This window comes from Leuresthes tenuis, unplaced genomic scaffold (genome assembly GCF_036924035.1).
Source record: "Leuresthes tenuis unplaced genomic scaffold, fLeuTen1.0.hap1 SCAF_2, whole genome shotgun sequence".
In the NCBI taxonomy this organism is placed as follows: Eukaryota; Metazoa; Chordata; class Actinopteri; order Atheriniformes; family Atherinopsidae; genus Leuresthes; species Leuresthes tenuis.
The window spans coordinates 9,945,111-9,965,191 of record NW_027325356.1 but is presented as its reverse complement, the minus strand read 5'-3'; the positions used below and the strand labels follow the sequence as shown (position 1 = coordinate 9,965,191).

General features: G+C 38.7%; 1 protein-coding gene across 1 annotated transcript in view; it reads right to left on the bottom strand.

Moving 5' to 3' along the window:
• LOC140301604 (collagen and calcium-binding EGF domain-containing protein 1-like) overlaps positions 1–19,686 on the bottom strand; it is a 32,812-nt gene extending 13,126 nt beyond the window's left edge. The window contains exons 1-2 of the mRNA XM_072380152.1: positions 19,333–19,686; positions 16,364–16,444 (exon numbers count right to left, since the gene is read on the bottom strand). Coding sequence (XP_072236253.1) covers positions 16,364–16,444; positions 19,333–19,445 — 194 coding nt within the window. The 5' untranslated portion in view covers positions 19,446–19,686. The remainder of the gene's footprint in view (positions 1–16,363; positions 16,445–19,332) is intronic.
• Positions 19,687–20,081: the final 395 nt, after the last annotated feature.

Below are 20,081 nucleotides of genomic sequence, written 5' to 3'. Positions count from 1 at the left end.
TTTACATAATGTTGTAGTTCTGAAAATAGAATGGCCAAAATGTTACACTCTGTCACGTGAATGGACAACAACATGTAATACTGTTTTTTCCTTCTAAAAGTACATGGGTTGAGATAGTAATTCTCAATTCACAGTAGAACTGCCAGAGTGTTTTCTCAACAGTGTTTATTGTGTAATAAAATTAAAACTGTGGTAAACAGGAGATCAGCCAAAACCATCAGCCCTGCAGCATTCAGGGATTTTTTTTCTTTTAAATCAATGCGCGCAGTGATTTTTTTTCTCTATTATTGGAATGATTGAAATGTTTACTCTAAATGGTTGACATAATGCAAGGTATTTGTTATTTCTTAATGTTCTGCATTGAGCTTGTGTCCGGTTAGCGTTCAACTTCCATACACAAGTGTATTTTTCATGCTGTTCTGCAGAATTAACTTCTCTGACTGTATAAGTCCTCATGAAATCTAGATTAGACAAATTTTACATAAGCAGTAATTTGCATATTTCACTGCTGATCAGCTCTGAATCAAGAAAGTACGTGTGTGATATATAGATCTGAAAGGGATCTGGCAGCCTCTCTTGGCTTTTGTTGATGCGCTGTCAGCGGGGTGTCATTTACTATGACAGTTGGCTGCCGTTTTTGACAGCTTGTTTACACAGAGAATGATAAATTACAATAAATGAAAATCTGGACATTAGATTGGTCATACTGATCTACTACAGAGCCTTGATTAGATTGGGTGTTGCGGGGGGGGGGGCTGGGGGGCATGCATCAAGAGTCACAGTCAGTAAAAGTCTCAGAGGGAAATTGAACTCTGTTGTGACTTGATAGTTTTCTCTTTTTAAACGTCTGGCATATCATGGTTATTCTATGGTGAGTCTCAAAGCCTGACAGGTCTGCTTCAGTTACAACTATACCATCTTGTATGTTCTGTCCTTTTCCTCCCCTCATACTTTTGGGTAGCAATTTCTCCCACCAATAACCTCCATTGGCGGTGGCTGACCTAGCAGGTACCTGCCCAACGAGAGGTGCAGGCAGACCTTTGTACAACCTCAGTCTGCTGTTGCTGCTGCAGCTTCTGCCAAAATCAGCTTGACAGTGCGATTAGAAAACTCCAAGACAGGATCCAGAGGTAGGCCAGGGCCTGGATCACTTTACATTGAGGATTATGTACTTTAGCAAAGGTTCTCCTTCCAGGGGGGACCGCTCACTGTTATGATTTTAGATAAGGTGTTTCCATGATTTATTTTAACATTCACAGGCAGGAATGTGCTAAAAAGGATATTACAGAGAAAATCCCACTACACTTACAGTCCCTTACCCAGAAAGCATAGTGAACCTGACAGGAGGACACAGTGTGAATCATTTCCATGGATGTTGCTGCAGTTACAGTGCCTTCACTTCACTGACTGTCCCCCTTTTTTAGACGGTGATTTGACATGGGTGGAAGATTATGATAAAGTCTAGCACTGGTTCGTTTTCTTTACTTTGGAAAAGCATTCCATCTCCTGTGCATCACCTCAGACAGCAAAGATGTGGAATGATCTGAGACGGATGTTAAGATGACAGAGGAGGAAATGCCACCTGTAAAAAATCAGTGAGGAGGACAATGAGGAGGAGGAGGGTTTATAGACAGGGATGAGGGTTGTTGTCAGCGCAGAGCATTTTCTCGTGGGACTCTGGAGGGAGGAACACAGGATGCGGAGCCCGGTGGAGGTCAACGGCCTCTTGACACACCAGAACAAAGAACTGGCCATGTGTGCACCCATTTAAATGCGCATACATCTTGTCATTTTGATGAATGCTTCTGACTGATGTAGGTTATGTGTACATACTGATGTATGTACTGTGTTACAGTTACAGCATGTTGTATTCACCAACCATGCTGTAAGGGATTTATTTGCTTAAGGACCTTCACAGATACAGACAGAATAAACACTTTGCTAGTTGCACTATGCATGACGGTGCAATGATGAATTGCACTGAAACACATTAACATGATGAGGCCGATAAACAAAATGTAATTCTGGAGGGGAGCCATGAGCATAAATTATCTAGCAATTCCTTTTATTTCTACTTCCTACGTTGAAGTTTATTACTTTTGCCTTTGAATGTTTTGCTAATATTCTGATTTTTTGGTAACTGGTTGAAGTTTTAAGAGAGTTTTAGAAAGTGTTCTTTTCATAATCACTTGTGTTTTCAAGAAACCCAGTTGAAGCACATTCATAAAACTATAATTCCTATTTTCCCATCCATTTGTTTCACAATATCTGCAAGAAATAACGAAAATTCCACACTTGAACCACTTTATTCAAGGCTAAAAATGTCATAACATTGGAATAAGCTTATCTTTAGGTTTTGTCAGCAAATTAAACAAACCTTTAAAAAAGCTCCCTCCTTATGGTGTGAGAGTATTTCCCACAGCAGCACCTCACATTTAGTGTAAGCATATATCCACGTGTGTATATTCTTTTTAACTTGTGTGAGTATACACATGTTAAGGTGTTAAGCGTGAGCACCCCCTCTCTGTTTATTTGCTCTGCCAGCTCACTTCCAGGACCCAGGCCTCAGGGGAAACATCAGATCTTGGGCCTAACAGAGGAAGCTTTGACTGGAAGCGCATAAGGCCTGAACCACTTCCACCAGAATACAAGCACTCCTCCTTTGTTATGCCTCACCTCATTCGCCCCCCACCTTTCTCCCTCTCTCCCATCCTCACACACTCTCATAAAACAGCCTTCAACCTTTTGTATTATTACATGAATATGCTTATGTTTGAAAATGTAAAAGAATTCCAATACAAGAACTTTTTGTTCCTGTTTGTGGGTTGCGCTGTCACACACAAAACTTCAGACACCACAAACCACATCATCAAGTAAACCTGATGACTGAGAATGATGCAGCTTCTCACCACTTTATTATGACGTTTGTTTCAGTGTTTCTCATGCATGAGTTCCTGGGAAACGCTAACCAGATTTCAGTGAAACACAGACAAATGATTCATTTTCACAGTTCATGGCAGTTTATCAAATTACGTCGTTTTTTTTGGTCAAAACCTCTCAGGATCTGTAAGAGCTCCGCCATTAAGGAAGTGGAACATTTGTTGGTATTGTTGGTCAATTTTATGAAGGAAAGACCGTGATTGTATCATTTACTCAGTTTTGGCCAACTGCTATTGTAATTGTTGGAAAAAAAAGCTCTTCTAGTCATTTGGGCTGAGCTTGTTGGGCTTTGAATTACAACTGTACTTGTTCTAACACTGATGATGTAAAGGAAGGGAGAAAAGCTCATGTCTTGATGTGTGTGTCTCAGGGCTGACAGAGCTCTCCTTGTGGTCTGTGGCCTTTGTGACCCTGTCCAGGCTCAATGTCTCTCCAGGAATGTGCCACCTATGACCTCCTAAGCTGCTATTCTCTTAAATACATGATCTACGCAGTCCAAGGCTTCAGAGATCTGGAGGCTTGGCATCCTACCTGACAGAGAAGAACATTTGGATGGAGAAAAGACGGGGAAAGATAGGCCATGTTTACTGCTTTGTTTCTATGGGAGCACTTTGGAGTAAATGCTTAAAATTCTGTCAACGTAAAAGGCAACTCAGACCAGTTTTTGAGTTTGACCGGAGACCACACGCACCTGTTAATGCGATCAAGCGTATTGATCAATGCTGAATTTACAAAACAGCTCTTTTGGCAAAAGCGTCTTTGATAAAAGCGTTTGATTTATTCATGGGCCTACTGACACCAGATGTTAGTGCCTCCTGCCCATGTTGTATAAGTATTTGGAGAGCCACAAGAAATATTGCAAAATTGCTTCTTGCTAGAACAATGTGTTTCTATCATCATCCGCTGCATCATTTTCTGGCTTAACATGCTGGCATGAATAAGTAAATGAAAACCCAGCTGGTATGTGAGTTACAGAGAGAAAAGCTGTCAAAAGTCACACTTATTTTTATTTGGATATTTGGTGGGGATTTGTCTTTCTTTCCTTTCTGTTTACAACAGGAAAACGAGCAGGGTACTAAGTATGACACAAGGGTGAATTAGAGCAGCCAAGCAGTGAGGTCGAGCTAATGACAGATACTTTACAATGATGTGTAACATTGAGTTTTCATGCCAGACAAGAAAGCTATTTTCAAGAAGGACCTCCTGCAAAAAAAAAAAAATCAAATTACCAGAGAATGTAGCTGTTGCTCATAGTAAAGGCGTGATGTGACCAAGAAAGTCCTCCAAATCTTCTAAATGGCCTCACGAAAGCGTTGATGTTGGAAAATCCTGGAGGCATTGCAAGATTTATAGCAGTTTTCAGCTGTAACTCCCAAGCTGTTAAACTTCAAACCTTCTCTGTTCTCAGATTTCAATTTTGTTACATTAAACAGAGCTTCATACGCACAGGCACATGCACCCATATGGGCTTGTCGACTTCAAACAACAGTGCAACAACATTTTGGATCCAGTCTGTTGTCAGTCAGCTGGGTGATTTGTTTTGTCGAGGTATCGACAGTGACAGTGCAGCCATAAAGGGGTTGAAAGGAGCTAATCTACAACAGATTGTTTAGAAAACAACACCCATTGTACTCGTCCAGAGGGGTAGTCAGGTGTGCGGTAATCAGAAAAAGATGGAGGATGATGGCTGGAGTTTGAGGGGAGGTCTGACTCCGGTGTGCAGCTCTACAAAGACAATTATACCACCATTAAACACAGGAAGAGAAACTAAAAGGCCTTGTAAAATTCTCCGCTGAGAAAATGAAGACTGAGGACAACATTTGGGGCTTCTCTTTGTAACGAAAGAGCAAGACTTTGAGAGGCATCCAGCTTTGCTGAGAGAATCTTGTGTTAGCTCCAAGTGTGAGAAAAGCAGGAACAGGTTACTATTTCCACAGCTTGAAATTTGTTGATCACCATCCAAAACACACGGAGAGAAAATGCATAGGGAGAAAGAAAGAGTGATGGTTTGAATAGGATGCCCCGGTGGAATGTAAACAATCTGAAAATGTATCACATTTAGTCAACTATTAGTTTACTCTTGAGGAGAGCAGAGGTCTCATGAAGCAGTGACGCAACATTTTGAGCCAAGCAGGTGAAGCGGAGAGAACTAAACACAGAGCTGTCAGTGCCTCTCTAAAATTCTCTCAGGTTGATTAACAGTAGACTGCTGGTAGAAGGAATTCAATCACCATGAACACACTCTGGTATATCATATATAAAAAGCATATGAGCACACATGTGTTTACAGTTTATCAAATTTGTCCCACTCAATGCAACCAGACATCCGCAAACTCTGGCTGAATTTATCCCTGTGTACACACATTTTCAAGCATAAAGGATGATCTCAGTTATGTGCACCTGTGCACACACAAAAAAGGCACATCCGCACATAAAAATATCAACAGTGATATTCAATCCAGATTTCCACAAAGTATAACCATGCACTCAAGGACACATGGGGAAAAGAAGGTACACCCTGTCTAAGTTATGACGATTTACATATCAGGGCATCAAAAAAAAAAAAATCATCTGGTCCTCACCAGGTCTTAACATCAAGTCAATACAACCTCGGATGACCAACAACACATGAATTATCACAGTGTCATTATTTACTCGACAAAAACTAAGCCAAAATGCAGAAGCAGTACCTAAAGTACCCACTGTGAGAAAGACGGTTCCCAAGTTAAAAATGTTCAAGAGAGTTGCTAATCTTTACAGGAGTGGAAGTCTCAGCAACTTTACCTCAAAGTTACATCTGAACAAACCACAAGACTTCAGAAACAATGTCCTTTGGACAGATGAGACCAAAGTGGAGATCTTTGGTCATAATGCACAGCAGCATGTTTGATGGAAACCAAACACAGCACAACACTTCATACCACCTGTCAAGCACGGTGCTGGAGGGGTGATGATGTGGGCTTGTTTTGCAGCCACAGGACCTGAGCACCATACAGTCATTGGATTGACCATGAGCTCCTCTGTATAACAAAGTCCTCCAGAGTCAAATGTGAGGCTATTGGTACAACAGCTAAAGCTTGGCTGAAAACGAGTCAGGGTACAGGACAATGGAAACATGACAATGATCCTAAACGCAGCAGCAGCAAATCAACAAAAAATATTACTTTAAGTATTGGTTCAGTAAGTCATAAAATCATGAGGTATATTCAGTTTTTCACACTCTGCTTCTGCATTTTGACTTTGTTTGTGTTCAATAGATAATAGCTTTGTGTAATATGTCATGTGTTGTTTATATGAGGTTGCATTTATCATATTTTAAGATCTCGCAAAGACCAGGGGAATTTTTATCAAGTCCTGATGCATAAAACCTTAGAACTGAAAGAAAGGGTACTTTTTTTTACATGCCTGCACATGGTATCTGTAAACATATGTCCAACCCAATCAGACAGATGCATCTGTTCCTTGTTACCTGCTTCTGAAAAATCTAATCACCTCTTTGTACTCTTCAGTCAGAGGTTTGCTGATTCATAAAGGATTGATTTCATAAAGGATTGATTTCAGCACCTAATTTTTGTATTAATCCTATCACTAAAAGACTACTGTAGTTGCTAGTGAACTATAAGTTATGTTGTTACAGAGCAATGATGAAAACAGACACAAAGTCGAGAATATTAAATGAATCCTCAGAGATAATGAATGCTATATTACTGTGGATGATGAAAGTCCCCCAGCACAGCTAACGGTGTATATTTTCAATCAAAGTGAGAAAAACAACAGCCTCATACTCACAGGGAAAAGCTTTTTCAGGAACAGTGGCCCTGTAATGGATTGTTTTATGGCTCTGTATGCAGATCCCAGAAGGCTCTGAATGTTCAACTCTGCAGTGCTCAAGCCACACACACAGACATATAGCAAATAGATGAGAGAGAACATGTGGACATACAAGCACATGCACACGTCTGTTTCTCATCACCTGTTATAAAATACAGCCCTCACTTATTACAACCACAAACAGATGAATACTTCACTGCAACATTCTGCTAGTTTCTCCATCATTACATTTGTTGCACACAAACTCTTAGTATGTTGTCTATGTCCCTGCAATAGATTATGTTAACCTGTCCAGTTAAAGCTAGTTTATGGCTGCCTTTGTTGCCTTTGCACATGCCGAAAGTGATGTCACTGCTGCTGGCATTCATTGTGCTTCAGCATAATTTCGGCTTGTTGTGCACTTAGCAGTAATTGTAATCTGATGTGAGAAAAGAAAAGCTCAGTTGTCAATAATACATCTGTGATGGCTAAATTACATTTAAAGTCTTGAGTTTTAGGTTATTATATTGAGCACAGCGGCTCACTTTTACTGGCTCATATCTTACTGACATACTTCAATTGAAAAATAAATAAATAAATTCACCAAATTAAAAACAAAACTGTCAAAAGATATTGCAAATAAACATGTGTTTCCATTCCATCAACGTTAAGTGAATATTGCAAGTGACAATAAAAAAAATCGAGGTTAAAAAAATCTTCAAAAATTTTCAAAAATCAAAAATTGTAAAACCTGAACTTTAAAAAAAAAATCAGAATATCTTTCTTTACTGTAAAAAGAACATTACAAATCTCTTATGGGTCCACACATGTTTAATCATCTGATGCCAATTTTTATTACTCAGCCAGATTAAAAAGGAAAAGTCTTCTGCACTGTGAATCACTACTATTGATCTGATAAGTGTTTCCATCTAAACCATAAAGCACCTTTTTACAATATTTTGTCAGTTTTCATGGAATTTCTGTCATCCTGTCACTCAGGTTGTTGAAAATGAGCAGACACATCTAATCTGCCAGTGACTTGTTTATTGCTCCACTTTAATGGGATGGTAGCAATAGCAATCAGAAATTAACACCTCAAATATTCCTATAAGGGGTTAAAAAGACAGTCGAAAGAAAGATCTTTGAGCTAACATAGCTGCTGCCAAACCTTTCCATCTCTGTATTACTCTAATGTCCCTTGATGAACTGTAGGAGCCACAAACGCCAATCAACCAACAATAAAAAAACTGACAAATGGAATGTATAACACTGATTATCTTACTAGAATACAATAAACACAGAAAATCATAATTTTAAAAAGTATCATTTTAATACAGAGCACTATAGAAAGAGTTGCAGACCTCATCTTAAAACTCTTACCTCGAGCCATCAACTGCAGAGGTCCATATTTGATATTTGTGGGATGCACTTACCCCACAACTCACATTACAAAAAAGATCTGCTATGAACATCCCAACACAAGACGCCCCAGGGGTCTAAGTGCAGATAAAATCTGCTCTCACTCTCATCTGGTTACATACAGTAATTTTAACTGACTGTTTGTCAGAAGCATATTGCTTTGGTTTTGAACTCAGAGCCACTCAGCTTTTAAACTGTTTCTTTCACCTGCCATGCCCCCATAGTTCTGTGTTCCCTGCACTACTGAAGACAGGATAAAAACAACTAGGCAATGGAAACCATTGCTGGGTACAGGACAGTATTAAAAGGTTTCTCCCATCATCCATCACCCCTGATTTTTCCTGTGTTTCTGGAGTTTTCTCTGATCCAAGTGTCAGATTACTACAAAAAATAAGTGCTTGTAAAAAGATTCAAGTTCTCAATATTTGAGCAACAAACAGTGCTGCAATTTTTGATTTACTTAAATTACTGTTTTGTCTCAGTCTCGTGGGATCACTAAAAACATGAATAATAACATAGCACTCCTATAACATAAGTTTGTACAGAAGTATACCAAGTTTGACTTTTTACTCATTTAATGAGAAAATGTAGTCGCAACCTTTTAACTACTTTATAGTTTAAATGTTTTCTTTGTCCTGTTGATTGCTATGTCAGTGTTTGCTGGATAACTCATTATCCCTAGTCTAATGTATTGTTTTACCTTTCTTTAATGCTGGTGATTTAGGGTGATTCAAAAGCATTTTATTCTAAGAGTCTTTTAAACCAGTCTGAATCATGCAAAGTTATATATGTGATACTTATATGTGTGTTAGTATACATGTAGGTGCATGGTAAGTAGATTTCTGCTTAGTGTGTGCAGAGACTATACAGGGTTCAGTGGAAAGCAGTAAATCCGGGGGGAAACAAAGGAGATGAGAGGGACCTTTAAATGCCAAGATTCTTATCTGCAGTCCTGCTTCGAAAGTCTTACACGGAAAGGCTTCCGTGTATACCCTCAATATACATCAAGCTGTCTAGAACTAAGACAAATGCTGTCATTGAGTTAATCAATCACCCAAGCAAGTCAATCAGTTAGTCAGCAAACTGTTAAATTAGTTAGTGATTTAATCATTCAAACTGTAAAAGATTTAAAGTCACGGAGTCATTCACTCTGACAGCAGACTCTATGTCTCTCAGCTCAGACTATGCAGAAACACTACACATCCACATCTTCTCTCAGAGGTACTATGACACCAGAGATGCTCCCATTTGGCCCCAACTTAAAGCCATGCCATGCAGCAAAGATCCTGAAAGGTGGAATTACCAGGACAGAAGTAGAGGCAGCTGGGTAAAATCAAGACTGACTTAAAGTGTTTCCTGTCATTCTTACTTCTTCTAACCAGCAATGATTAGATGTGATCAGTTTTGACAACAAGGACAAAATCTATATCTAAAAATGTATTTCAATTCAATGATGTCATAAACACAAGGTGTAAAATCTCTGTGATTATGTTTTCTTCAAAACAAGACTGAACATGTAGAAAACTTTTTCTTTATTACATTTGACCTGACCTCAACCCTAGAATTAATGCCTGAGCTACTACACTAGAGGCCTGGCTTCTGTCTCTCTGGAGTCCAACCAGACAGAGGAGAGCTGCAGAGGGAAGGTGGAGATGGAGTCCAGACATGGGCTTAGTCAGTCTCAGTAATGAAGACTTCAAGAATCTGGGTGACATAGAGGGTAACAGTGGGTGGGGGTGGTTGGACTTGGACTTGGTGGTTGGGAAGGATACTTACAGAGCTTTGAGAGTTTCCACACATTCTAATATTCTCACCCCATTCTGTCTGAGCCAAAGAAATATGCTGAACTTGAGTTTGGCAGGATGTTAAAACTTTGCTATGAATATTCACAGTGGCATGACCTTTAAAGCTACAGGTATCCACTTGTGAGGCATTTAGTGACAGGCCTTCGTGCCTATTACAGAATACGATTACTTGAACAGTAATCATGGGAACCATAAATGTCTGTACATAATTTTCTTCTAAATCTTTTGCAAGATGGTTGGATATTTCTTTGGATGAATGAAAATTGGCAGCAGAACCAGATGAAACCTTTAATGATAACAACAGTGAGTGGCACCAAATTTCAATCCAATGGTATCCAATCCAATTGTGAAACAACAGATATTCAGTTTGACATTAAACATCACCAACAGTCTGGCAAAAACAGCGAGGACGTATCATGACTTTAATGACATGGATTTTCAGTATACATATGTATTCTTTTAACTAAAAACAGAACACTTTATTTTGGCAATGGAAAGTGAAACTGAATGCAGTTTGAGTGTATCTAATACGAGTAGCATGTGAATGCCAGGTGTAACGGAGCCGTTGTCTTTAGAAGTCAGGCAAACTCTGCATGAGATGTATAATGAGTCAAGACAGGAAGTGGTTTGTGGTTTCAAACTTTAAACAGAACTGACTTTAACCTTGAATCTTAAAGTTTTTGACCAATGGAGCTCTACTTGAGCACATTGGCTCAAATGATTGGGAACAAATATGACAAAAGTATGTGCACTTAAGTGTATGTTCCATAATTTCTAACCAGCCAAATATCAAATCAAATACATTCAGAAGGTCTGGAGCAGTTTTAAGACAAAAGATTGTCTTTTTTTGCCTTGATCTCAGATTATTCATGCCAATGATTAAGTGTTATAATATCTTGTGAAGATGGTAAAGATGTTGCCAAGTCAAGTACAGCTATATTCAGGTACTACACAGTGAATGAATGGGCAAATCAGTGAAATAGAACAGAGTGATTATGAATTTTAAGGATAAAAAGTATGGAGAAAGACAATGGTAGTGAAACGATGAAACCTCCACAATGATGCTTCAAAGGCAAAAATTCTGCCAAAATGACCAAAGTCTGTGCGATTTCCTGGAGACTAAGTCAACAAACTATTTTTTCATACTTTGAAATGCAGCCAGACTCATCTGTTTCCTTACTTTGCTAGTTCCTCCCACTGATATTTCAAGTTTTATATCATGAAATCAATCATAGAGATTAAATCCAACTTTTTTAAAATATGATAATATATTTGACTGGCATTTCTTGCTTTAAGACCCATTCAACTACAGCCAGCAACTCTTTCCCAATATCGCAGTTATGACTGATACTGGCAGAGTCAGAAATTCTCCACACTGTATTTGGATTTCACTGAGAGATTTACTGGGAAGCAATGCAGCTTGTTATTCATTGTAATTTCAACTTAATGATAACAGGCTCTTTGTTGGCTCTCTTCACATTGTGTCAGAGCTTGATAAAACCAAAATGCTGCTTCTTCATATTCTCATATATTACTCTAAATGGTGACGTGTCATTCACTGTAGATTTCCTGCTCCAGAAGTAAAGATATCTTATTCCAGAAAATTCCAGGAATATTTTTTTAATCATTTCCACACACCTAATTTCCACACAGCTTTGGATAGTTTTGATAATACACAAACTATGCCCTGTGGTCCTCAACATCAGTAAAAAGCATTTGTTTGTCGTTGGATTGAAACTTACCTTTGTCTTTTACTTTCTGTAGAGTTTTAAGGTGTATGTGCATGGAGCTCTACTCCAAAACAAGACCAATAATGTATGGCAAGAGAGAAAAAGTGAGAAGCTTGACCTGACCTGAAATTTGAAGCAAATTTTCCATGTATTTTGAGGTCAATTTCAGAACAAAACAAAACTAAGAGGAGAAAACAGACAATGCCTTCGATGGCTGGCATCCTCACGATTCACATTCAGATCATGAGGAATTGTTGTATTAATGAGACAAACTCCTATGTAATTATTAAGTTTAAGTATATCACTGATAGGTTGCTGATGGACATAATTTAAACAGTGCATGTGTTCAAACATGACTTAGCTTAGTGTTTTAGAGATACAAAACATATTGTGTTTGTATGACTAAAACAACTCTTTTAAAATAACTGTACTAAATCTAAATTTTTAAAGTCTGACTAACACAGCCAGATGATGTGCTTGAGAGTGGAAGTACCCCATAGTTCCTGTCCTGAGCTTTGACCTGGAAACACCAGAAGAATCACTACAGATTTTCTAGTGATACTCTGACCATGATGTCTGTTGATGTTCTGTCCTGTTCTGCGTACTGTTTTACAAATATTACAAGCTTATCACCATTCTTTTTGTCTCTGTTGTAGGTATGATGGTTGAGCTCTGCAATGTTAAATACCCCTTGTCAGAAAAGGGATTTCTGTTTTGGCCACTGCTTTAGAGTATGCAGAGGGCTTCGAAAGTAATGCTTTTCATATGATTTGTTTTATCTGATATAAATACATTGTCAGCTTCAGTAATATCAATTTCAGTTTTGTGCAAATGAAACAAAGTTCACATCCTTTCTGTTCTTGCTGAACCCATTGTTATACACTGCCTTCCTGTCTCTCTGGAAGATGGTGCAGAAGATGAACCCTGCTTATGAACTTCTGAAATATGGTGCAATACAAAACTGTAATGATCCCCATGAGAGTGGAGGATCATTGTAGCAGCAAGGCTAGCACAAAGTATGGAAACAGTTAGGACCAGTCAGGAAATAGTTAAGATTAGTCGTGTCTCCATAACATTTGTCATCATTCCCTTCTTTTTATGAGCAACAATCCATGCTCAAATACTGCAGATGTTATGGTTGTTATCTGCCGCAGTAATGAGCCCTGCAGGGTATTTAAACAAGAACATGTCAATCAAGTGTAAGAATGGTTTATAGTTTGGTGGAGCACATCAGCCATCTATCAGACTCTACAGCTGAGACTGTTTAGAGAGTGAGGGCAGAAATGAACTCTCATCATCACAATCCTTCCGTAATTGCCAACACACACAACACAGAGACAATTCAGAGAGATACATATAAACATGCAAGCTCACATACAATCAACATCAGTAAGATTCTGGGTCTGAACCATGTATGTATGGCTTGGTGTGGTTAAAAACCTGACCACCGGTGAAGACAGAAAAACACAAAAAGAAATGTTGAAATCGAGCTGATTCACATCCCTGTGAAAACCGCGGTACAGAGGGAGGAGACTCAAGTTTAGATAACAGAAGCAATGAGGGAGAGACATTATACATGTATAAGACATTAGGCTTAAAGTTCTGTCTATAGCAAAAGCCATTGAGTCCAAAAGGATGACGGAAAGGCACGAAAAGCAACCTCTTGAAAGAAGTGGAAAGTCATAGATCAAAACACTTTGGACAAAATGTTTTGCTCTTAATTAGAAAAAGCCTCTGAGTCAAGCAGCTCACGTTAAGAGCAAACATAATTTCAGTAACACAATTTGAGTTGGCGTTTTGATAGCAACTAAGCCCACTTTCTCGAGGAAGGTGTACATTTTTCCAAATGTTTAACATGTCTTTTTCAGTAAAAACTCTACAAATATCCCATATTCCCAGATTATTGTAACATGAGTGTCTTGCCAGGTGAAGAAATAAGAAAGGAGACCAGAATTTGCAGGAAAATGCAAGGACTGTCTGGATGCAGCAGTGCTGTAGGTAGAGATTACACTGTTAGACTGACCAGACCTTGGTCAAATATAGTTTAAAAACTTCAGTTGCTCACAATTTTAGGTTAGCAAATGTAACAAGGCCTGGCAGGTTTGTCAAGCTTTGGATTTCTCCATCTGTGCAGCAGTTAACATGAAATATGAACATCTAATGAAAATCCATGTCTTGTTAATGCTGTACTGCCTTTGTTAGTTACCAAGAAGCCATGGAGCATTGCAATTACTTTGGAGAAAGTTACACCTCAGCAATTCATCACAGTTAAGCTGCATCATGTATAGTCATTTCTGCCATCAAATCAGATTTCAGTCTGATTGGTAGCCAAACAGAATTTTCAATAAACTCATTGAAGTTATTGTTAGCTTGTTTGGTAGGAGCTAAAGTCTTCCAGCAGAATGGTCTTTGTAGGCAAACATAAGGTCTACAACTAGAAATGAGAAGCCTGCTTTTGCCTTTCTCTGCCTGAAATCAAGTCCATGTTGTTACTAAGAGTTTCCACCAATTAACTTGCCCCTATTATCACTGCTGGCAGTGACAGCCGTTAAGTGGGCAAATGTCTGGCACCCCACTAGCTATAAGGCTTACTGTAGAGTAAGCAAACTTAATGAGTTATTACTTGTGTCTTTCAAATGAGAAACACATTTTATATTAATACAAATTAACTGATACATCAAGAATTAAACCAGCACAATTATGGTGTTTTGTATATTATTTAAAACTGATTCCATCCCCGCCTCAAAAATCAGTTAATCAGCACAGCTTCTGCCTGATCAACCTCACTGGGTGTCAAAAGAATTGGCCCTAAAACCAGTACAAAGGGATTCATTCTCTACTCAAAAGCTCACATGTAAGAATGTCTCTTGGGCTCCCCTATTCACTTTTTTGTGATTTAATATTCAATATAGCCAACTGTACTAAAGCATTGGGTTGTGTGTAAACATACACCTACAATGCCAGTGGCTTCACACAATTCAAAAGATTTAAAAAAATACAGCCTGAGAGCATTGGCAACCAGCAATTACTTTAATGACGAAAAACTTAGAAGCCCTTCAAATCAGTATCATTGACAGTGAAAACACAACTAGCCTAACAAGCAAGACAAAAAGTCCTCAGACCTACTTTAAAAGGATAAAATCTAACCAAAGAAATGGAAGTATTTGGCACTGGGTTCATCTTACATTGCCGGCCCCACTAAAACTGAATAGAAAGAAATATTTATGTACACACACAGAGGATCAATCTGGTTTCCCCTCAAGTCATCTGCAAAAGCTATTTGATCCCAATCTGTGTTGAACCATAAAGGAAAAAAACAGCCTCATCTAATCCACCTCTTCCAGCTCCACATATCTCTTGCAGAGCCAGAAATTAAACATAAGGCAGAGCCTGATTCCTTCTAACGTTGACAGTAAACAGATCACATGGTCTGGCATCAAACCAGACTTGGTGCCTCATTTATTCAAACGCTAACAACCAAAACCCAAGCCAAAGTTCAACTTCATAAGAAACTTATCTCATTGTCAAAATTTGGGCTTTTCAATGCTATTTTCTTATTGAATGTGATGTATCATAAACTGAAAGTCTTACTACCTGTCTTATAATGTCCATAATGCCTGCATTCCTTTTTTCTTTCAACTTTTGCTTAAATACATTTGATCCAATAAGAAACATTTTGTGAAATAAACCCCTTGATACCACATGTAATAAAAAAAGAAAAGCAAGACAGGAGCCAATTTTGTCAAGTCATAAGTCGTACTTTTAAAGCATTGCCCAATATTCCCTTCATATCACACATGTACTCTATTTGCTCTTTTTCAAATTACATAAAAAGCAGCCTCTTCACATATGATACCTCTATTAAACCATATTTGGTATTGGTCATTTCTAATAAGAGCCTGTTTTTCCAATGAATGGTTACAGTGCAATAAAAATAACTAATCGCATCCTCTTCTGTCAGACTTATTCTGCTTTTTAGGTTATAATGCAGACTCCCTGAGGGGGTGTCTTCCCTTAAGGTTTCAGTTTTGGACCTAAGCAGAGAAAATTCAAGTACAAGTTCTCTTTTGTTAGAGCCAAACTGATGGAAATCACTTCAGCACAGATGGAACCTGTAAGGCACGGAAAGCAATAACCATGTTGCTAAAAGCAAAAAAACATTCACGTCTTCAGTGGTAAAGTTATCAAAGAGGTAAGCAAGTTTAGGAAAAAAAATGTATATGGTAAATAGGATTGGTTGAGGACTGACGACACATTTATTGACTGAATTCTTACTGAAAACCATCATACCGTCTCTGAATGATGGTGTTCAGGATATTACCATTTTTTTGGTCTCAAGAGGATAAGTAGAGCTTCCAATCAGCGATATACTGTGTGGAATTCTGGAAATTACACAGCAAGGGGAGGGGGATGTTAGTGTTTCTTCAAACTTTTCCATAACCCCTGTGTAGCTCAGAATCACTTCACCCTACAGGCATCAACAGCCACTTGTTCAGTCAAAGTGTCCTTTAACAAATCACTGTTCTGGGAGAGTAGGCGAGCTGAACGGATATAAATGTATAACATACAGTAAGTATCAGTTGTTTCACTCAGTGACCTTAGCTTATAAGGTCAATGAGAAATTTTAGCTGTGATCCAGGGGAAGATTACTCAACGTACCTGAAACAGGTGCCATTTTTTCCCCCAGCACTGACACATGGATACTCTACAGTCAAGATTTTGTCATCTGGACACTCCATCCTGAGAAAAGAAACACACACAGAAACAACAGCAGATATGATTGAGTGGAATTGCTTTTGGAAATTGCTGAAAACCGCTGGAATGGGTTCAGCCCCCCCTCAACCCGACCGATGGATTAAGTGGGTATGGAAAATGGATGGATGGATATAATCATAAAACTGTGCATAGAGATATGGAATATACCGAGCCACAAAAGTCCAAGGCTGGATATAAACATGTGAGTTTGCAGTTTATCATCCCATTTTATTCCCTACCAGAGCTCCCACGGATTCATCATTTTAAATACTGCTCATCCATTAGGGCAGTGTTTCTCAATCCTGATCCACATGGCACCCAGCCCTGCATCTTTTCCACGTTTCCCTGCTCCAGCAGCCCGATTCAAACAAATAGGTCTCCTCAGCCTTCTGCAGAGCCTAAAGACCTGACCCATTCATTTGAATCAGGTGTGCTGGAGCAGGGAAACATGGAAAACATGCAGGACGGGGCGCTTTGAGGATCAGGATTGAGAAACACTGCATTAGGATGACTGTGGTATTGTTGAAATAATTAATCTTAGCCCTAAACACACATTTCTAAACTAACCAAGTGATGTTACAGGCAAACCCAACTCATAAGTGACAAAAGTGTATTACTGAGGACTGTTATCTACTGAACAAGATGTTGAAAATAAAAAACAGTAAAAAACTGCCAAATCTGGATGTTAAATCCACATCCCACGGTTGAAAGCACAGGGCACAATCACATCACCCACTTTGTGTCTTTTTAAAGGAGTACCTTTAAAAATGATTTGTATTTACCTCCTGCTGCCGGTAGAGGTAGTAGTTTGGAGCATTCTCTGTTCACACCCTTCAATACAACAAATGACGGTATCCTGCAAAGTAACTGAAGCGACAGGGGGAAATGGTACTCATATGAGCATTTCCACATCAGAGCAGACGTTCTAAAGTTTTACCTTTAAGGAGCCATACAATCCTCATAAGGAGGAAGAATGAGGGCATTTGATAGGGCAGTAACAAAGCACAACAGCTTTTTTCACTTCTGATGGTATGATCAGTTAATAACACCAAACATTCTTTTGACACATCCTGGTTGGGTTTAGGCAAGACCATTAGCAGGATAGGGTTAGAAAATGATCGTAATTAGGTCGAGAAAACATTTTTTTTAACAAAACAGACACCGATTTCAGAAATCACTCAGTTGCTCCCATGACCACTATTTGATGTATTTGAGCGAAGGACAGTCTCAGAGGACCCCACCGTGGGCCCCACTTATAGGGAACAGACACATGAGTTTTGATTGACACTGATATTTTAGATTATTTTTTTAAACAAGCCAAATGATGAAAAATATCAAGTTGTTTACATTTCCAACATTTTGACTATGATGAGATGAATTTGATAAATGTTGGTACAGATGGTACAGAGACTGTTTATTGGACAGATTAAGCAACAAGATGAGTTCACCTGGACCAATTGCAAAAGTGTGACATATTTCTTCAAATTAATGTCATTTCATGGGGAAAATGGTTTATTAGATGATCACAAAACAACTATTAACTAAAAATAAATTCCCAAAATCTCTTTGGCCAAACAATCTTCTTCTTCATGAAAACTCCTTAAATTTCAGAAGATAATAATTAACAAGTATCCACAGTCAAAGCAGCTAGTATATTAGTTAAACCTGTCACTGTCTCTTTGTCAATTAACTATATATTTTTTTCTTTGTGTTAATTAGTGAAAGACAGGCTTATATCAATAAAAGTACTTTAGAATGTATCGATCTGTCCGCCTGAGCTAATTTAGGTCCAAACTGTAAGAAAAACCAGGAAAAGGATATGAAATAACTTACATAATTTATTTTAAAAGGCAGCTGGATAGGCTTCAGCCACCCTGCAACCCTGAATTGGATAAAGCCAGAGTAGAAAATGGATGCATGTATGAAATTTCATTACATAATCCAAACTAAAAAGCACTAGTCTTCCATAAGTGTAAGCATGACAGACCACAATTATTTTGTGTGCATCTTTCACAGCCATTATTAACACAGTTAGGAAGGCCATCTGTCACAGTGATAGATGGTTTCATCCCACTGTAACAGAATCCGATGAGTTCATACAAGACATTGGAAACATAAATCTGAAAACAGACTGCAACAGACGGTGGTTCATTATCCGAAGTTCAACTGGATGTTCAGCGGTTTGCATCTCAGTGGTTTCCTCTTCTCCTCCCCATGAATATTAGGAGCATGTGCTCCACTCACATCCTCTCCTCACCTCCTGACCTATTCTCTACGGGCACCTTAACAGCATCTGTCATGTTATGTCTGAGCACAGAAAACATTTGGCTCTCTGCACTGCGACCAATTCCAACCATTTGGAGTTTTGCTGCTTGCTTTTCCTTCGCAAATCAGATTAGATTAGACGCGCAACAGCGGTTCATCCAGGGGATTTCTCTGTGACAGCCTGCAAACTGATTGTATCGTAAAGAGCAGAAACTAATGAAACATAGACTGAACTCTGTTAGGGATTTTGGCTCTGTGTGCTAATCTCACAGTGGGGTACTTGTTTGGTGACTAAATCAAATGCTGAAACGAATTTGTTGAGTGAATATTGCCAAGATTTTTGCAGAGTTTTAGTCTCACATTAATCTCTAAAATCACTGTAGATCATAACTGTATAGCTACTTAAAGCCTTGTTTCAAACCAAGTAAACTTACAAAGGTGCATTATTTTAAACAGTTTCCTTGCGCTCCTCCTAAAGTCCTTTTTCATGGAGAAAACGAACATTTGGGAACCGCAACATCCCCGATTAAACTCGATATAAATGATCACATTCACAAAAGATATGTATATATGAAAAACACATCTTTATAATTCACCACGCGCCTTACCTCGATGTGTCCACTGCAAGCGTCATCCTGATAGAGCTGGCACCAGATTCCCACATGAAAACAACACATATAGCGCCAAATGGTAAAAGACCCGCACCATTAAGTTGACCCATGTCCCCCTTTGCGCTCCAGGATAGATGACTTGTTCAATCGAAACGTCTTAACATGTACCAGGCGCCGCTGTTTTCATATGTCAGTGACCTGCGTGGGTAGAGCAGTCAAAATATCAGAAATCCTTGTCAAGTATCCTCCAGAGGTGACGCACATGGAGCCTGCGTGATAATGGTGCTGCGCGATGTGTTCGGAGCCCCGACCCAACTTTACGCACTGAGGCAGAGACCCCTTGGAGAGCTACTGAAGGGTTTACAACCCAATGTGTTCACACTAATCCCTCTGGATTTACATTCCTGCCTCTAAAGAAGAGATTTAGAGCAACTGAGTATACAGGCTCACTGCCCACTGGTGGTGATGACACAATAAATTAATGATATGATTGGATTATATTAAAATTGACAAAACAGTTTACTTCTCTATTTCACAAATTGTTTTCACAATTTGCACAGTGAGCTGGCACTGGGGGCGCTGTAACAACATAAATGTAGCTTTAGAATAACGTTAATAAGAAAAAATTGTTAATCTGAGATTAATATGTAAAAACAAATGAGCAAACTGCATAATGACTTCTGAGAACTCCCAGAGTCTCAAGATTTCCCTAAGTAAAAATAAAATTATCCAAAATGTCATACAAA